The sequence below is a fragment of the Chlamydotis macqueenii genome, chromosome 5 (genome assembly GCF_036417535.1).
Source record: "Chlamydotis macqueenii isolate bChlMac1 chromosome 5, bChlMac1.mat, whole genome shotgun sequence".
NCBI lineage: Eukaryota > Metazoa > Chordata > Aves > Otidiformes > Otididae > Chlamydotis > Chlamydotis macqueenii.
The window spans coordinates 18,435,104-18,455,906 of NC_141560.1; the positions used below are offsets into that span (position 1 = coordinate 18,435,104).

The 20,803-nt window shown below is 40.4% G+C and overlaps 1 protein-coding gene across 3 annotated transcripts in view; it reads left to right on the top strand.

Annotated features, from left to right (window-relative positions):
* The window catches only part of CCDC88C (coiled-coil and HOOK domain protein 88C), a 98,496-nt gene that overhangs the window by 32,174 nt on the left and 45,519 nt on the right, over positions 1-20,803 (top strand). For all 3 annotated transcript variants that reach the window (XM_086748440.1, XM_086748442.1, XM_086748441.1), the window contains exons 4-7: positions 8,988-9,057; positions 16,994-17,052; positions 18,692-18,775; positions 20,175-20,315. In XM_086748440.1, coding sequence (XP_086604566.1) covers positions 8,988-9,057; positions 16,994-17,052; positions 18,692-18,775; positions 20,175-20,315 — 354 coding nt within the window. The remainder of the gene's footprint in view (positions 1-8,987; positions 9,058-16,993; positions 17,053-18,691; positions 18,776-20,174; positions 20,316-20,803) is intronic.

The window sequence follows — 20,803 nt, forward strand, 5'->3', positions numbered from 1 at the left end:
GGCAGGGTAAAGCAGCTTGTTTATTTTGGGGACTGAGGGGTAGACAGGAACTTGCTAGTAATTTTCGTCTTCGAGCAGGATGTAAGAGTATTAGATCAGTAACAGCTAACCTGGATGTTTGTTTTACTTCTGTTACCCTTAGTCATTGATGACATTTGACTCATACATTCACATTAAACTCGATTGCATCTGTTAGGCCTTCTATTTGCTACTGAAATACTGTTCATAGCAAGGAATTCATTAGAAATCCTGAAAGTATCCCATTCTTGTGTGTGTCCCCTCCCCACTTTGTTATTTTTTTCTCTAGTTTCACAGATTTTTTTTTTTTTTTTTTTTTTCTCCCCTGTTTAAACTTTGATGGCTTTAATTTGACTTTTCAGTATTTTGTACTAGGGAATGTCAAAATGGTTCTTGTCATGTGTGCCTCTGTGCCCTTCTGGGTTTAATGGTTTGTTTTAGAGTTGTCCCCAAAATGAGTCATTCTCTTCCAAGCAACATTTATACTAATAAATGACTTGATACCGGCAAAAGTGCAAAATGTGTGTACATTTATACTACATAGCTTCTGGTCGTTATTCATCTTTAGGAAAGCAATATTGCTGTGATGTCTAACCAGTATTCCTACATCTTCCCATCTCTAACTCCTTTGTATTCCTGTACTTTCTGTGGCTGCTTTGTCAGGCATTGCAGTGGTCAGCTGCTGCTTTGGAGTTCTTGGTGCTTTTTCAGAGCCTGAGACTCATTACAGTATTGAAGTTGCAATGCAGATCTCTAGCTATGAACCTCTAAATAAGCCCCACAACTCACCATATGCTTGCATCAGGTTAATTATTTTTGCTCTTCTTCGTGGCAGTACAGAAATTGTGTTAACAAATCCAATGTATTTTATGTGAACTAGCACCGTGTGCCCAGTTAGGTGTTTACTGTGTCCATATAAAATGTATAAAACGCCCAAGTTTTAGAAATAGCTGTAATGAGAGAAATGGTAGAAAACACATCTTATAACTAATCTTCATAGAAATGCTTTTATTGGGTTGGTGTTTGTTTCTTGATGGCAAGCTATATTTTAATATTGTAAATTTTTCACTCCAGTGAACAAAGGCAGTGGAGTAGACTTTATACCTTGAAGCTCTGCATGACTAATATACTTTGGTATCGGGCTTCGATGTTAAAAGCTGAAATGTATTTGAACAGTTTTAGAGTTTCATGTGAAAACTTTTGGCTTTGTTATCGCAGCAAAATATGCTCAAACTTTGTGTAGGAGAACTGACTTCCTTTTAAAGCAAGTGGGTGTGCTTGGTGCTGAGTTTCAGAGGATTCAGAAGTGCTTCGAGTCTGTCCTGATGGCCTGTGGTGTTTCTTTTTAATGTGTGTTAGGCTAAGTTATTACGGTCCTTGGAGACCACCACAGATTAGCTGGAAGCGTGTTGAACAGATGGATTGCATTTCAGCTGGTTATATTTGTAATGTCAAGTGACAGGCCTTTAACACAGCACATTTCTTATTCCCTGTTACTGCATAAACCACTCCAGGACAAATCTAAGGTGAAATGAAATAGAAGTTGAGAGTAATTTGTCTGGATACTATTATAAACATGTGAAGTCATGTGATTTGAAGAGAGAAGTTGAGGATAAATCAATAGATTTTTTTATTTTCAGCAAAGTAGGTAAATTAGTTGAAGGTGCTGCTGGCAATAAAAGCAGGGAGGATACAGTGCTCCACAATTGGATTTTCTCCTCTCTGGGTCAAAACAACATTGCCACTAGGCACAACCTAGAGCTGTGTGTTGTATTAACGTAAGTGATTAATCTTGGAGTCAGTGAAACTAGGGTAGGAAATCTGCTGCTACATAGCCGTTGAACATTTCATATTTTAGAAGTAAATGTGCATTTTTTTTTATTTAGTGTGTGTGTGTATATTTGTATTTAGTTTGTTGTGTGTTTTGTGGGGTTTTTTTTTTTTGTTTTGTTTTTATTTATTTATTTCCTCTGCAACTGGGGCAGGTGGTGGATGGCAGCTTCTCCATGGTGTATTCCACTGGGCTAGAAGTAAAACTAATTGTGTCCTAAAATACTTCTTACATGTATAAAAATGCTTTTATTTAAGTATACTTGGAACTTTTGTTATGTGATTTAAACAATGTGCACTGTAATTCAGATTGATCTTAAAGCAATTGTTTTTGTCAGGACTTACCATACTTGCCTTGCCCTCTGATGTCCGGAGTGATTTAGTTGTGTGCCAGCCAGGAGCAGCTGATTTAACCAGTTCATAAAGCAGTGAGAGCATGGACAATGAATCACATTATAACCACAGAATCTTATTTTCATTTCCTTCCTCCATTGCTTGTTACTATTTTTTTCATCAGCCTACTGATGCCTTGCATATATATATAACAAGCTCTTTGTTCCAGGGGTGTCTCACTGTGTATTTGTACAGCTTGTGGCAGATGAGGTTTTGCTCCTGGCTGGGAGCAACTACTCTGCACTACTCTAACACAAATAACAAAACCTGAGCTATAACAATGAATGGAGTGGACAATTGTGCCAAGGTCCTTTCTAGTTTTGGGGTTTTTTGGTTTTGGTTTTTTTTTTTTTTTTTTTTTTTTTTTTTGCATGATGCTCTGTTGTGTGCCATCCAGATTGCATATGTGTGATTTTTTTTTTTTTTTTTTTTAAATAAAACCTGGTCTTATACATTGAGTATATCTCTGTCATTTAGTTGGTTATCTGCACCACGCATAGGCTGAGCATAACTAAGACTAGGTATGATTCCTTCACATCCCCTCCCACTGAGATTCCAGATTGTCAGAACTGATTATTTTCAGCAGATGAGGCAACAGTTACTTCAGTGGCTTTTGGGTTTCCACATGAAGGGTCTTTAGAAGTGTGCTTTGTAATTTGCTGGTTTTCAGGGGAAAAAGAAAATCCCTTTTTAAAGACAGCTAATCCTCTAGTCCATCACATAACTAATACAATTGTTGCAGAGATGAGCAAAGTTCTTAATCAAATTTTGTCATGTATATAATGTGTTGGCAGGGGAATGGTGAGTACTGAGTCACATGCCTTGTGTCATCAGATGTGCTCGAATGGTAAGATGTACATGGAAAAACAACTGGATAAAAGATATGTTTGTGTTTCACTTCCTTGTCGTTCCCCTGCAACAACTTGTTTCATCTTGTCTATTCTTTAGGAGACCCTGTTGTACAGTTTACAGAATATTGCTATAAACTACTTCCCTGACACTATTAATAACTCCTCAGGTAATTATGGCAAAACAAACAAACAAAAAACCCAAAACGAAACAACAAAGCACACCAACCTAACCCCCGCCCCGCCCCGTAGTTTATATATATTGGAAGACAAATATTCTGTTGTTTTTTCTTTTAAACGTAACTGCCTTGTTGCAGGCTGCAAAATAACTTGTTTTCATTGTTATATCAAAACAAACCTGGAAACTTTAAAAAAAAATATTTAAAAACCAACTCTCAATTTGCTGGTTAAAGTACATTTTAATGTTAAAATGTGTTCACTAGCCTGACTGTTCAGTCTTCCTTAGAGGTCTGATTCCAGAAAAGCTTCAGTTCATTTACCCCCTGGACTTGGAGTGCGTCTTGCCAGCGAAGCGCAGCTCCCAGCGTGTCTTTGTGGTAGCATCCAAAGGGACCTTAAGATGTGTAGGGGCAAAGCTTCCACCCCATCCTGCTGCTGGGAGGCTCTGAGCTGGTGCAGATGGCCAATGCTGTCGCTCTCAGCGCTGACTCCTGCTGAGACCTTATCTAAGCAAGTAGTGTCTCCTTCACCAAATGTTTCCCACTCCAAGGATGTTTGTGAGATCAGATCTGTACTGAGGTTGTTGGGGAAGGATGTTGGCTGTGCTGCGTAGATAGGACTCTGCTGTACTTTCCCGCTCCGTTGGCTTGAGTTGCAGCTGAAATGTAAGCCAGATTCCCTGGCTAGGCAGTGTTTGCTCTTGCTGGTATAAATAAAGCTGGTGATGGTTTCTCCTCATGGACATTTTAAGTAGGAAAGCACCACTTGGCTTCCAGTCAGCTGGGCAATTAGCGTTTTATAGCCAAGCAATATACTTAAATGGAATTGCTTGGCTTGAGCCTTGAGTTACAATGGCTGGTAGACTGCTGCTCTTCTCACATAATTTATTTAGTACTTGCTTCTTGTTTAGGATTCAGGCAGAGGTTAATTTAATTCTGCATGAGAAGCTAGCAGTTACATTAATACTGCGCTGTACTGCAGTGCAGGGGAAAGTTTTTGTGTGGAGCTTATATTTGCCTGGTCTCTCAGCCATGGAAAAGACAGTTTTACCTACTCCTTTCTTAGCAATGCATTCTTTGCAAGAGCCGTTGGCATGCTTACATTGGCACTTAAAAATGCAGCCAAGGATAATACCCTAAGACCATTTTATTTCATGCTGTTGCACATGTGTTTTTAAGAAGGAAATGCATATTGACATGTAGTACGGGCCAAGGAGACTTTGTTCCAACAAAATTACAAGGGGCCCGCTTACCCCGCTGCAGGTAAATAAAATGTTAATATGTGACCATGGTGACTTGAGTGAGAGCTACTGCTGCATCTCTTCCGATGATCCGAGGCAGAGAGCAAACATCCGGTGTGTGTGATCTTGGAAGGATAAAAAGAGTAAATAAAATGTGCCTCAGCACTCCAGAAATGAATTAGAAACTTTTAGATGGAGGGAATGAATATGTTTGTTCGTACTCTTAATAAGCCTAAGCGCCTAACTCAGTGCTTAGAATTTCATCCTGAATCTCATATGTGTCTTGATTTTTCCTAAAGCCCTTGACTGCTAGAATCAATGTGGGAGAATTTTGGCTTTATTTTTTTTTAAGCTCCTTTCTTAGCAAAGTGATTGCAAAGAGCTTGCAAATGTGAAGGAAGTGCACAGCAGGGGCTTAGATGCCAGAAGGCTGCTAATGACAACACAGCATTTACTTGATTATGTTTAATTTCATGATTTCTAGGTAACTTAATAATGTTTTTGAATCCTTGAGGTACCAGTCCTGAAGTGCCTAGCTGCTTTCAGCAAAACTTACCTCGGGATTAGGCAGTATCCTTCTTGTTGCTCAGATCTGCTGGTTGTCTCAGCCTGCTTCACACTGCATTTCTGCAGGCAGGCGCAATGGAAAGAGCGATCAAAGACTGAACACCCGGTTTGACCTTCACTTAGAAAGCCCTCCCTATCCATACGGCATCATGTAACTGCATGCAGAAGCCTTCAGGGGCTTTATCTCTAGTAAGTTTGGGGGTCTGGCTCAAGTAGCTTAAGATTTGGCTGCTGATCTTTATATTTTTGTTGACCTGCGAACCAGAAGCATCCATTCTTGCAATTATCACTGCTGTGAAAAGAGCTGAGATTTTGGGCAAAGCTCTTCAAGCTTAAAATATCCTGATCTTTGGCAGAGGAGAATGCCAAGCATCCCTGGACACTGCACTAAGGCTTGATGGGGATTTGTTTTGAATTGGATTCCTTAAATAACACTTCCAATACCAACATTATTTTTTCATGGAAATCTCATCAGCAACAACTTAAAACCAAAACAAAACAAAACAAAAGCCAACAGTAGTTCAGGGAGGTGATTCCTGACTTGCAGTAGCTGGTCTCCGAGCTGGTTAATGGTCTAGGTGTGAAGCTGGCAGCTCAGACCCTAATTGTTCTGATAATCGGGGAAATTGTTACCATATGTTGTTGCTGTAACCTTCACTGTTTCAAATAAGCTTTAGCTGTGCTGTAAAAATGATTAAAAGGTTTCTCACAGGAGGAATCAGACATTCTGCCTGTATAGTTGCTCTCCAGAGTACTGTGGGTTTTTGTGGACTATTTAAAGTGTTTGAAACTTCTGCTTTGATCTCCAGCAGCTCCTGCCTGGGTGTGTTCCTCCTAGCCATGCCAGTCACCTGGGGCAGAAGGACACATAACACACCATCTCTGCCTCTGCTGCAATGTCTCGCAGATAGGTTTGATTTCAAGCATTACAGCATCCTTTTATATAATACAATAACTTACTACGCTTGTGCGGAAACTTTGCGTTTTATCTACCATTTCTTTTGCTGGTTGGGCTTCAAAGCGGCATGTCCAGATTAACCGAGTGTCCAGTATAGCTGTACCCTGGGAGATGGTTGGGTCTGTGGAGCCCTTTGGTCCTCGGTGCTGATTCATGGGCTGTAACAGCACAGCTGAAAGCCCAAGTTTGACTTTGTGGGGTCTTTGGCGATGGCATGGTAAGACATGAGGGGAGCAGAGAGGCTAGACTGAGGCATAGCATTTTACTTGTTAACCTGTGTTACAGCTGTTTCAGATGAGGAAAACAAGAAAATATCGATAAGTGGATAGAAGGTGAAGAATTCCTGATTGGCTGCTAGGGGAGGGAACTTTGGTTGTGTTTCCAAATGTGGGATTTTAAGCAATAGACCTGCGACACAGTCACGTTATCTATCCCAGCTACTGAGTCAGTAGGGTGTCAGCTGAGCCTTACTAACTTTGTGTTTTTAGCCTAGACAAAATCTGAGCTAAATTCATCAGTGTCAGTGTAAGAGCTTTCAGTTAACACGTTTTATTTCACACTTGTAGCTGTGTGAGTGCGTGGTTCATTGGTACATCTCCCTTAACAGAGAATAGTTTATTAAGCAGAAGTAACTTTGTTTCCTTATCTTGAAAAAGAAGGGCAATGACATTGACCTTACTTTATAAAGTGTTGAGATCTACCGGTGAGCTGCACTGCGTAACAGTTAGGTATTATCGTCACAAGCAGTAGTCTGAAGGTGAAGGAGGTTAGAACAATAAAAATAGTTAACTGTTTAAATAATTTATTTTAAAAATAAACAGATCAGAGTATCACCTCATGCAACAATTTAAATCTTTCAATCTGAATTAAGAAATCACTCTTCACAGGCTCAGGATCGTTTCTGCTTGTATACGGTGACTGTCAGATTGTTGCTAGAAAATACTAGGTTCAAATGGCTGTGAGGGCGTTCAGTTGTGGTTAAGTTGGACGGTATACTCAAATAATTTTATGGAAGCAGCTCATGGGAATGTTAACAGCTTGAATGTTAGCTGTAATGTCTTTTGTGTCTGCCAGTTAAATAGCTAGCAATCTGATGATTACACAAAGACAACGCAAATTCCTTATGCATTCCTGCCACAGTGCTGCTCCACACACTGGGTGACTGGAAGCAGAATTCTTTCTCTTTTTCGCCATGGAAATAGCTGGTTAAAGCTCAGTACCTTGGTATATGCAAATTGTGTGTGTGTTTGTGGTTTTTTGTTTGTTTGTTTAAAACCTCAGTGCCATGCTGTATTGTCATAACAGAACATGGCTGAACTGCAGTATCTGCTAAGTCCAATAGGTTTTGCACCTGTTTTGATAACAGGTGCAAACAGACTTTCATTTAACCTGTCTCAAATGCATAAACAATAAAATGCATTTGGCTAATGGCTTGGCAAATGCTTGGTCTGCATTAGCCAAAGTTCACGTTGCATAAAGGTCTGTAGAGCCTCCTTTCTGAACAGCATCAAAAACACCATCAGCTGTGACACTCAGATATTTCTACTTCAGCCAGAAGAGGAACTGCTGAGGAGTATGTTTTGGGAATGAAATAGAGGGAAAAAAAATGAAGTGTGTTATGTCCAAAACTTTTTTTTTAAGAATATCCACTTTGATTACTTATCAAATGCTGCAGACTCACTGAAGTATTTCCTCTTTCAGTCAGGCTTAATTTTCCTCCCATAGTAACTTTGAAAGCAGAGAAATAACAATGGGGTAACTTGGAAGGGAAATGTTTGGGTGAATGGGTGATTGTTTCAGGAAACTTGTTTCTGTGCTTGGCTGTAGTATTTTTTCCCCTGGCTCTGAATACTCTGGAAGTATCAATGCGTGTGCCCTCCCAGTGGCCTAGAGGTAGGCTGGGAAATGGAAACAAGCAGGGAAGAGGCACCTGCCAAACATTTGGTAGAGTTATATGTGTGAACCTTTGTTTCCTGAATACCAGCACAGTGCTTTAATTACACAACCATTTTCCTCTCAGGCTTTTTACATTAAATAAATACTTGCCTTCAAAGTGTTTTATTCAAATCATCATAAGTGAGTGCTGGTAACTGCAGATTGAAGCTGGCAGCTGTACTCCTGTGCTCTGTATGTTACTGGGGTGCATGGCTGAATGTATTACCATGCGGAATCCCTTTTGCAATGTATTTATTTGTCTGCCTTTGAGTATTTTGCTTGCCCCAAGGCTTCTAGGCTTTCCTGTCCCTTAAGCCCATTCTGTCATTTCGGAGTAGCTTCAGGCAGCTGACATTTAAATACTGAACCGGACCAAGCAATGCATCTCCTTTTCCTTTTCTCCCTGAAAATAAAATAACCTTTAAACGAGGTTCATGACATACTTAAATCTGTTTTACTCCCGATTAAAAACAATGCAGACAAATCTAGAACTTTAAATACAGTTTTTATGAGCAATGCAAGATATTTGTTTTATAACTTTCCCCAAAATTCACGTCCCCAGCCCATCATTAAAGTCTCAGATCCACAAAATAATTTGACCAGTTATTTGAATTGCTCAGACTTCACGGAATGGCTTAGATACCTTTGATGAATCCATTGCCCTGTGGAACGTGACAGAAGCTGTATGTTGAACATCAAATGAATACAGGTCATGCCTGGGGTAAAGGCATGACTGATGGGTGTGCCTAGTGTGGCCACGCATTTATCCTGATTAGTGCCGTGGGACCCTTTAAGTTCTATATTGGCCATTGTGAAAAGAGGCGATTACTGTATGTTAGCTGTGCAACCTGATGCCATCTTCAAATAGTGATTTCTCTCTCAAGTGAGGCTTCCTCTTGTGACCTCTGACCTGCCAGTACTTTAAAAGCTTTGTACCCGTGGAGCTCTGTGTTCTTTGTGGTGTGATTGATTGGAATTCCTTCACACTGAACTTTGCCTGTTGTTTTCTCTTGTTTAGGAGGTCCTCCAGCAGCTGATTGTAATGAATTTACCGAATGTTTTGATGATTGGCAAAGATCCTCTTTCTGGTGAGTGGTTTTGTTGGGTTCTTCACCCTCTTTATCTGAAATGCTAAATAAAATTTGTATTTTTAAAGTTTTCTTAAATAACAAACATGCTTTTAAACCAATTACAGATATTTGTAGACAAACTATAAATATTTAATTACCTCCAAGTCTCGCAGTTTAATGCATCTAGTATGTGATACTTCTATTTACATACCTTTACATACAAATGTAATATCTGATGTATGTGTGTTTACGTGTCGTACACATGTGATAGATAGTTCTTGCCAAAGCCAGAGTACCAACTGTTTGCTTGAAAGTCATGTCTCATCGCTCCTTGCTGCAAGGGACCCAGGATGGAGTCTGCTGTAGCAGAATCATTTGTTCTCCAGGTTTTCTGTCCTGCATACCTGTATAATCAGTTCAATTGTGGCAGTATGTACATACCAGGAAAGTTTTGCAGAATTGCCCTAGAGTGTGAAAGAACTGTTTCAAATGAAGTGTAGGAAGAAAAATATTTGAGAATGGAGAGAAAAATACATATATGACAAATTGGAAAAAGTGAGGAAGAGAATGGATAGGGAGAAAAACATCCATCTGACCATGCTGTCTAGGCAAGGACATCTGTCACATGAGGTATCGCATCAAAAGTGCCCTGGAAGCCAATGAGCTCATGTTCAGAGTCCAGTGTCCTCAGTGAAACAAAATGAAAGCTCTTTAGCCTGAAAATGAAGTTGGCTTTTCCTTAGAACCACACTTCTGAAATTAAAGGTTTTGTTTCTGTGGTTTTTACTCTTTTTTTTTTTTTTTCTTTCTTTTTGTATGCCTCTTCTATCTCTGCCTTAGCCCTGTGCCAGTGCCAAGAACAATGTATTTGTTTTTACCAAAGAAGGAAAATTGGATGAACCCTGTCAGCAGTGAAGGGGAATGACATGGTAATCAGCACCTCCAGAAAAAAACGAATGGTAGAAAGCTTGGCAGAAGATTTTATTTTGCTGCTCTTAGCAGCAGTAGTCTGTGTGTGTACAAAAAAGGGTTTATATCAGAAAATAATATTAAATTACAGATGTTCAATCACTGAAACTCATAGTCTTGGCACTTCTGCAGTAAAATCAAGCTGAGGGTAAGGCATGCATTTAATCTGCTTGCTGAAGAAAGTCTGCAATGTCAGTCTCAATTCTGCTGTACAGACTACTGTTATGAGTAAAGAAAAAAATAGAAATACAAGAACTGTTGCTTTTCTCAGCCATATGGGCAATGGGCAGAGCCTGGGTTGCTAGCATCGAGAATGCTATTGAATAGAGATATCTGGGCCAACAAGGCAGTGTCTCTGCTGGCTAAGTGTCAATGGAAAAGGCTGGCTGGTTTCTTGTCGTGGTCATTGCTGAGCGACAGCTGGCAGGAGACCTGTAATGCAGTAGCCACAGTTTTGGTTCCTGGGGAAGCTGCACACTTGAAATCTGTCCTGTATTTAGCTATGATTTCCCCTCATTGACCTGCTGGTTTTTGTCAGCACCTTAGATCGATCTTTCTTTGAGGAAGTACCTGATGTGTCTCTTGTAGGAAAGATACTGGTCATCCATGTGTTCCTGTTTTCCAGCTCCTTTAATTACAGTCAGAGATTTTGCTTCATTTTCTGACATCCTTTAAAATGTGGTGGTTTGGTTTTGTTTGTTTTTTTTTTTAATGTGGTCTTTTAAAATTTATTTTATCCATTGCTGACTTATCATTGGCATTATTCAGAACATGGGAAGAGAGGATTAAGAATGGAAAAATGTAACTTGTGGATGGGGGTATGTGTGTATAAAAAAGCCAAAGTTCTTGTTTAGCCATATTATATCATGGTTTTGAGAACCAGTCCCAGCTTAGACACTACAGAGGAAGATGGTGAACAAAGAAAGACTTGGGATGTACGTGCTCCAAAAAGTGTATTCAAGGAGGAGAGTGTTTTGAGGGATAGGATTTCAAGAGAAGCTTGACTTAATCTTACCATTAGGTAGATGACCGCTGGTAAGATGTGCTGAAGAAACAGTCAGAGAAGTGGAGAAATAGAACTTCCTTCAGGAAGAGGAACCTGGCTGAGGGCTAATGGGAAGCTTAGAAAGAGGGAACAGGGAGAAGGCTGAGAAGTTAGTAAAACCAGTACAAAAAGCTGAAGGAAGCAAAAGGCTTTGGTGAGCAATGTGGGTGAGGGATGACCGGGTGACTGTCAGGTTGATGCCTTTGTTACTGAGTGCCTTGTGGAGAGGAAGGAGAGGAAGACAGGGGCACTTGGGAGGGCAAAACAGGTGAAATGAGAGATTCTCTCTGTCAGTGAGAGAGCTAAAGGAAGGCTGCAGATTGAATAGAGATGCAAGGACAAAGCAGTCATCAGTGTGGGAAGCTGTGCTTCAGGCGTGAATACAGAGAAGCCCCAGGGAAAGCTGACAGGGAAGCGAGGAGGCTGGGGGTGACGGCAGTATGGGGAGAAAAGATGATGGAGATGGTTATTTGAGGGAAGTGCTTATAAGTGGCAAGAACGGTAGAGGAGAAACCTCTTTCTCTGTGTCAGCGATCCAGTCCAGGACAGAGACTGAGAGGCAAGGAGGAGAGTCCTGGAGGGGGATCTGCAGAGATGGTGCTGGGCAATGTGGGGAGCACTAGGAGCTGGAGACTGAGGTGCAGGCAGTCTGCAGGGCTGGGGTGGATCTGAGAGGCAGTGATGAAATCCTAGTTTTGCCTTTGCCATCCTGTAGGTAAGTTTTCTGAATGAAAGGTCCTTCTTGACCAGAGGAAGAAAAATCCATGTCATGATCATGTTCCTGGAACAAATAGTGTTGCTTTGTAGTGTTTGAGCTGAGAAGGCTCCTAATAACTGTATTGACTCCATAGATCCAAGACCAGAGTGCTGTTAGATCATTCAGTATGATTCACTGTAAGAATTTCAATGACTTATTCCTTCCACTAAAAATGCAGTAGCAGCTGGGCTTTTGCATAGGAGATGGCACATGTCTTCGGGGTTTAGGAGCTTTCCTTGCTTTCATGTCCCCTAAATCATTTTGTTCCAGGCCACAGCAGTTTTGCCTGCTTCAGTTCATTTGGCCTTGGGCATAAAAGTTAAAAAATACTTGTAAGAAGATGAAGGCTTTGACTGTTTTCTAGAATATAGGGAGCTGAAAAGAGACTTGGAAGTTTAATTAAAGGATTTAGAAAGTCTTCCCAGGAATCTGACTTGCAGAATGATACAACTGACATTACAGGATTTATTCTCTTTACTGCACTGTACAGTAGACAGCTACTACTGTTACATTTCCCTCTGTTTTTCTCTTCTTCCATGTTTTTTCTCAGTGAACAGCTTTTTCAGTTCATGACTGCACCACAAATCCCCCTGTGCTCAATATGAGAATCATCGGTGTATTTATCATCTGTACACTTCACTGTAATCACCTTTTGTAGTTACCTCTGGTTTTAGCATACCTTGTAAATGGCTACTCATTCATGTGCCCACACAGGGAATATTGGTGTACGGTGCTGGTCCTGAACGTCTATTTAGAAGTGTAGTTTAATTTCTTAGTTTTTAGACGTGCTTAGTTTAACACAACTAGTGAGTGTACTTGGAAACTGACAGCAATCAGTCCTTTAAAACAGTCATAGTTAATTTGAGGAGGAGGGATTTTCAGACCAAGAATGGAAATGAGATTTTACTTGCCTGAAGTGGGCTCATTTCTGTAGCTTCAAAAAACTTTGCTATTTAGATCTCCTTTTCAAATTACATCTTAAGCTTGTGAATGAGAGAGCCCGAAGTCCCTGCTAATGAGTGTCTATGGAAACTTTTTCATTAGAATCATAGAAGATGTCTGCTCTCACTGGGATTTTTTTTCATGTCTGGTTTCCTTCCTCATTTTGTTTCACAGTCCTCCAGAGACACACAGGTTAATAAAATATAAAGTTAATAACAAAACACTGCCTCAGTAGTGTAAATTTAGCATCCAAGCTTTTCTCACTCAGGATGTTGCTACAGTTGGGCAAAAAGGCACTTGTGTGTTTCACCCCTTCCCACCTTCTCTGCACCTCCACTGCCCGCCATGTGTACCACTGCATGTGCTGGTGCTCTCTCTGTTCTGCTGGAGGAGTGTCAAAGTAGAAATATGCAGAAAGAAGTGCACAAGCTCAAGATTTCACATGCTTGGGCTCTTGTTTCCATTTTTTGGTGTTTCCTGTCCTCCTCCTCTTTTTTTTTTTAAATTGTCTGTATTCTCTCTGTACCATGATCCTCCTTTTTTTGTTGTTGTTGTATCTCCTAATCCTTCTGCCCGCCTTCTCCCTGAGTCCTGCCATCTGTTTCCCACCCTCTATCCCCCAGTGACAGCAGAGGGGTCTCCTGGCTCTGGCACAGGGAGCCTCCCAGGATGCACAGGTGGTGCTCGGGCTTTCCCTCCCTTTATTTTTGAGCAAACCTGCTGGCCCTCTCTCATGGTTGGGAGCAGATGGTCTTTCTGCAAATCCCCCAGGTGGCTGGCTCCCTTGCAGGCACAGACATGCAGCCTGAGAGCAGCTGCCCTGGAATTTTCAAAAACATGTGAAAGAAAAGAGGGTGGTTGTTTTTGTTTGTTTGTGTTTTTATTTTGGTTTTGGTTTTTTTTTGTTTGTTTGTTTGGTTTTGTTTTTTTTTTTTTTTTTGAATTAGCGCCTTGCTGTTTAACTGCAAGTTTGAATGCTGTCCATTGCTTTCAGCTTGTGGGTGCCTGTCTGGCAGGAGCTGCCCCAGATCTAAGCACTTGCATCCCAGGTGTTGTGGGAGGACACTATGTTGTTAAGGTCAGCTAGTAAGCCTGGGTGGACCCAGCAGAGTTTCTTCCCAGCCACCTAGGAAGGACTTCTGTCATCTCAATGAGCCAGCATCTTCCTGCTTATGCAGTGTACAGGGAACATTGCCTTATTAAATTAGCACAAATCAAGCCTTTTGAAAAACACCACAGAATAACTAACTTTTTGGATTGGGGATAAAGATCGCTTGCTTTTGTTCAACATGCATTACAGGCTAAAACCACTGTCCTGAGCATAAAACTTAGCTGCTGCGAAGTAAACCTAGATGTGCTTCTGATTCACTTAGTAACCCTGGGCACTCCGCTTAAGGCTACGGTATCTCAGCTCTCCTGTGGGTGAAATGAAAGGGGAGAGGGGTAATTAATCCCTTCCTGGCTTGTTCTGAGGGTTAATTGAAAACTCTCTCTGAAGCACTTAAGATTGGTAAAGAGGTTTTTTCATACTCATACCCATTTTCTTCTAAATATCTCCTGTAAATAATGTTATTCTATGAGGCTTTAAAATGTTAGTCAAACCTAGCTTGAGTGTGAATGATCTTAGAGTGCCTTAATGCCAACAAAACATCTTCAGTCCGTGGAAAACAACTGAATGAAAGCCTGAGGAATTGAGGGAAGTGTAGGTCACATATCATCTGAAACACTTGCACATCTGGCAGAACAGATCTATTAAGCAGAACTTTCAATCTTGGAAGTGGGTGGTACAATCTTGTTTTCATTATATGTTGATACCATGTACACAAGTATGAAACAATTTATTAAAAAAGAAATCTTGGAAAATTTTGAAACATCCTGACAGCTAAGTTTTCTGTGAAAGCTGCCAGTGGGGAGAGCAGATTGTCAAATGTTAGCTTTAAAACAGTAGCAAACTAATAATCTACAGGTGCCCAGAGCACGTGAGGGTTAGAGTACTTGTCTGATGTGATCCAGAGCAAGCTGCCTGGCAGCTGCTTCTCTGGTCTGTCATGGAGAAGATGTTCTGCCCTGAGTAAGTTTGGGAGAATGAGACAGGCACACCTGAGTCACTTGCTCTCTGTAAGTTAGTGACTCTTGCTGTCGTGTCCCGCAGGCATGCTCTGCATTTAATCTATGGCCTGGATCTTCTCTGAAGCTGATGCAACACTGAACAACACTGAAACTCTAATGAGAACTCAGTTTCATGAAAAAATTACTTCTGACCAAACTAATTATCTCTGTGGGCCTAGTAGTGCCCTCAAAGGAACTGTTCATGGAGTAACACATCATCTTTTGTTGTTGCTGAGGGATTTTCTTTGTGACGCTGTCTACATTTAAGGTTGTGTTATTCAGAATCATACAGGCTTTCAGAGACTGAAATGTTATTTGCATATTAAATTGTAATTTCTCAGAAAAGAGCTGCCAGATAAGGGGAGAAGAGCAAGAAAGATTGTATGTCAAAAACAATTTTTAAATATTCTACAGGGAAGTGAACAATATTATATTTACAGGGTGAACTAGCACATTTTAAATATGTCTGTCTCTGCAGAAGAGAGGAATTTCTGCTTGCAAAATCTTAGTGATTAATAATGTGAGATTTAGATATTGATAACTCTAGTGTTGATTCATATAGTATACTGATAATTTCTGGGGGGGCATTCTTGAAACATTTTAAAGATCAACATTCCTAAAAGTTGCTGAAAAATTGTTTAACAAGTAAGGTACATTGAAAGACTGGTTTAGGGCATTTATGTCCCCTAAAATCAGGAAATCAGAAAACAAGTTACTTCCGAAGCTGCCTGCATGTGGCCATGCTGGCGTGCAAGGTTCTGAGAATGGAAGTAACCCCCGTGGTAATTTAGGTCAGTGTGCCTTTGTGCATCTGCGGGGCTGCGGCAGCTTAATTGATGAGTCAGTTTAACTCTGGTTCCCCGGCCTTGGGTGCTGCATGTGCTTCTAACTTTCTGCAAGTGCAGCTTACAAGGGCATGGAGTTGGTAGAGGAACACAGTTGCACTCAGAAATTATTATCTATCTGTTCAGCGATAGGAGCAACAGAGCACCCGAGTAAAGCAGGGTATAAAATGAAAGCATTTATCCCACTCTGTGTCAGGAAGCATGCAGATGGATAGGGATGAGAGAAAACTATACGTGGCCTGTTTCTCTCTCCTTCTCTTCCCCTGGTGTGGATGAGGACAGCCTTTTCCTGAACCTGACTCCATAATGGTTGTTTCCTCATTGAAGCTCCTTGCTTTCCATCTTCCTTTGTCTGTCTTTTATATATATATATATTTATATATATATATATATATATATAAATAAACTTTCTTTACCACTCCAAAATCCCCACAATAATTTTGTTGAAACAAGATCTGGGGTTGGCTGAAAGCCACACCGATTCCCCCCGTGCAGCTTTCTCTCTCCTAACCTTAGGAGGTGGCGGGCAGGGCTGTTGGGCGCAGCACGGTTCCCTGCAGTAACAACCTGCGCGCGTCTCCTCCTCCCCGCGGCTTCCCGAGCATATGGTTAGCTGCGTATTCTCCCTTCTACATCGCTTGTTTTGTTATCCTTCTTAGCACATGGGCTTTGCGCTTCAAAGTGTGAATGGGCTTTGATGCAGAACAGAGGCAGAATTTATTGGCTACAGTGTCACTCGGAGAGAATTTATATGCACAGAATGGCATTCAGCTTTGGGAAGTCTGAGTGGCAACTATTTTACAGAGAGGGAATTTAGGACAAGTTCTTTTTTTGAGAGTAACTCTCCTTTGCTTCTGCCCAGGGTGGTTTTTATTTTGCTTTGGGTTTTTTTGGGGAGGATCATGGGCAAGGGGAGTGGTTTGATGGGGTTTTTTGCACCCATGTTAATAACAAAAAAAGGGACAAGCATTAGGCATTTGCACTGAACCATTTAAAGGAATTATTTTTTTTTTTGGTCCCTGTGTTGATCAGAAAAGCCTCAGAAAATGTAGGTGAGGATAGCACGTCCAGGAAAAAAAGTCTTGTTCGATTTGAGATTTTAAACTAATCCATAAGAACTGTATTGTTACATGTAAATTATGCTAACATTATAATGAGCACCTATATATTGTTCAGGCACTTGTTCAAATGTCTTATTTCTATTTTCAGGTGAGTATTTTGGAGAGGATAACTTGTAAGTACTTAATTTGTTGTACATATGTACTTATTCCCTTTTTTCCTCTCTAGGTAAAAGTATGGATGAAATTAAGAAGCTGCTGTTGTTGATTCTGGGATGTGCTGTGCAGGTGAATATTCATTAAAGGCTTGAAGAAGATGATTTTTTTGTGTGTGTGTGTCTGTTGTTGTTTGTTTGTGGGTTTTGGTTTTTTTTTTTGTTTGTTTGGTTCCCCCCCCCCGCCCCCGACTGAGAAAATCCACCCAAAGATCAGTGCTGTATCAGCAAATCTCCAGCTCAAGACAGCTGTGAGATGAAATTGTGAGAAGACACAGTGGGTGAATGAAAGAAATGCAGGGGAAAGGAAGCACACTTTGTGATAGCAGTGGCCTCAATTTGTTACCAGTGCTTGGTCAGCCACAGGATGTTTACTCTTGCAACTAAGTAGTCCAATTTGATAAGAAAGTGCGAAGAGATAAGCTTTGAACAGTGTTTTTTATCAAGGTTGGTTTTTTTTTTTCTTACTGTTTTAAAATATGGAATGGAACAGGACATACTAATGCAAAACAAATAGATAAGCTAAACATTTGTTTAATGAGTCCTGATTTTATTTGCATAATCTTTTGATTGAATATTACATGTAGAAAATCCAAAATGAATAGATACTTTTTATATTCTTGTAGGGCTTTTTATGTGGCATTTGTTAAAATAAATAGACAGGCAATGTATATGGGAAGCTCCCCAGAAATGCATGACAGTTACCAGATAAAGAAATCAGTGTTCTGCCCGCTGAACCTCTGTAGCAGGAAACAATAGGCACGTTGCCAGCGAGCCTTTGCTTATAATTGATCTTGTTTGTAGGTCTGTCTGGTGTTTTTGTCATGTCTTAGGACACTTACCCTGCTCAGCTATGTCAATTCAATTATGTCAGGGTAAGGCTGTCTACATACGGCTCTTCTGAAGTATCTCAGTGCTGCATTGGAGCACAGAGAATAAAGGTCTGATTTGGCAAGCTGCTATGCATCCTCAGTCCCCATTTACGGGCCTGAGGTTCTTCCCAGTGAAAGGAATGGTTGAGAACCAGGCCTCAAAAGGATGCTGTAAATGAGTTTAAAAAAAACTAAGTAATGCTTAACTTTACCACACTGCAGAGTTGTTACAAGAAGGCAGTAATGTTGTTAGTGTACAATCACAGATACACAGATAGCAGATGTCTGCCTCTTTTAAGGCCTTAAGTAAAAGATTTACTAAAATCTGTTTGTCTGAAATGTCAGTCATTTTTATCCAGAATGTTTCTCAACCTCATTTTTTTTATCTAAAGCACATGTTGATTTAGCCCAACAAGCAACATCATGTGTTGATATGAATAGTATCTGAAGTGATGCATCTCTTTTCATTGCCAAAACCAAGCAAAATGCAAACAGCAACACAGGCAGGTTAAATGATGCAATTTGTGCAGCTCTGTTAATGAAGTTGCGATGATTTCCTCCAGCTGTTGCTCCACCTCTTGATCTCATTGTATGTTGAACTTGTTTTTAAAGAGCAAAACCAGCCATTTATCTTAGCCTTAATTGTACTGACTGTAAAAAGTTTAAATAACTTAATACATAATTTGATTCGTGCTCCATATGGAGCACTAGTGTGACAGAGTGTAATCTTAAACATTTTGTTGTTAGCAATGTGGGGATTTTTTTTTTTTTAATGAAAAAATGGTGCAGTAAGATTTTAGGATATGTAGCACTGTTTCAGAGTGTGTTTTCTTTTAACAGTGTGAAAGAAAAGAAGAATTTATTGAAAGAATAAAACAACTGGATATTGAAACCCAAGCTGCCATTGTGTCGCACATTCAGGAGGTAGGACTCTGGGTTGTCTGTTTTGACTTTTTATCTCTCCATTCCTTGACTTAGCAGGTTTTTTAAGCTCTGAAATATTAATTCTTGGAGTTTCATGATAGTTTAATGAACTTCAGAAAAAAAAAATGAATATATTACTGCAATCAAATTATCAGATGAAAATAGTAGGCGCTGGGAACATGACTTGGCTCAGTGGTCTTTTAAAGAGATGCAATGGTAAATGCCTTGCTTGCCAGTTTTAGGCTGTGTAGAAGGAATTGTTTTAAGGAAACGTGTAATATTTCCGAAATGCCTGTATGGATTAGGAGCTGCAATGCCCCTTGCAGCAATGGTGTAGGTATTTGGTCGCCAGTCCTGTGGCAGGTGAGACACAGGCTCCACAGCGTCTTGCTTCAGACAGCTGCCTCCCAGATCATATAGTCTTGAAGAGTGTATCTGCAGCTGAAATTGGACATATACTCTGTTTTTAAAGAGAAGTTTGATCCAATTGTGACTATTCTTGGACTTCTGAGGTTTCTGTAGAAGGAAAGAATACAGACAGGCAATAGGAGCCAGCTTGCTTTGGAGACCCAAAGGAGAGCCATGTGGAAATGGCCCCTGATTGGGTGCACCTCGCTGAGAGCAAGCCCTGGCTGTGGCCAGGTGTCAGTGCATGCAGGAGTAGAAAGCCCGGTACACTCAGATTTGAGGAACAGATAGTGAAAGTCTAAGACAGGAACTTTTTTCTTAACACTTAAAAAAATAGTTCTGCTTTAAAAAAAAAAAAAGTGATGAATTAAGCATATGGTTATGACAAAAGCAGGAACAGTCTTTAGCTGAGCTGGAGAGACTTGCCTGAAATTTCTGCTAAATCATTTGGAAGAAATCAGTTTGGGTAAGATAGCAGTTGAAAGGTACACTGCTAGCAGCAACCAGAGACATTTCTGCTAAAGGCATCTCCTCCCAGCTGTATCAACTGGTAATTGCAAATTCGTTTGATGGCAGAGCTGCTTCTCAGTAAGACACCAGCCTAACTGCTGAGTGTGGGATCAGTCCCTTCACATCCCTGTGGTGACCACCTAAGTGCTTGCAGTAAGACAGCTGCATACTTCCAATATGCAAACACACGTGCTATTGGTCATAATGTGTATCTGATCACTTTTAAGAATCAGCCTTAATAATTACAAAAAAAACCCCAAACCTAAATACTGGAAAATACTGGGTAGTGTTACAGTTAAGGCAGTTGTGTTTGTTATTTACAACCTGGTTTTGGTGAAGTGTGATATGTTTTTTAATTGATTGGTAGAATAACCTGGGGCATGCAGCATATATGGCAAACAAATGTACAAATCAACCAGTGGAAAGACCTTTTCGGTTGGGTTTTTTTGTTTGGTTTTTTTTTTTTTGTTCCTGTTCCTAGGTGACTCACAACCAGGAGAATGTCTTCGACTTGCAGTGGCTGGAGCTCCCAGATATGGCCCCAGAAGAATTAGAGTCTCTCTCCAGGAATATGGTTTTCCACCTCAAGAGGCTCATTGATGAGAGAGATGAATGCACAGAAGTATGATGACTTATCTCTCCCATATAAAGCTCATGTGAAGCAGTAGATGCAGGGTCCATTTCTTCTCTTCTGTCTTGTGCACTGGGTTTCTGTTTCTTCTGCACCTTTCTACTACTGAAAATGTGTAGAAAGATTTTTACTTTTCCGTTGATTTTTGTGTAAAAACTAAGGTGTGTTGAAATGATTGGTGAAATGAGAGGAGTGGAGTGATCTCTCCAGGTAGTGGAGACACCAAAATATTTGAAGTTGTGACTTTGTCTTGAGATTTTTGTCTTGCATGTCTACTCATTCGTTAATCTTTGAATGACTGCTTGACTGTGTTTCCATTGGTATCTACCATCATGGCTTCCAATGTCTTCTCTAGTTTATTTCTGTGTGAAGACAACCATATCTATTGCAGACTCATCGGTTCCTTTCCCTTCAGATCTCTGGAGGAGGCCTGTCCCTTTCTTAATCTGTTAATTTTCTGTCATGCTTTTGACTGTGAT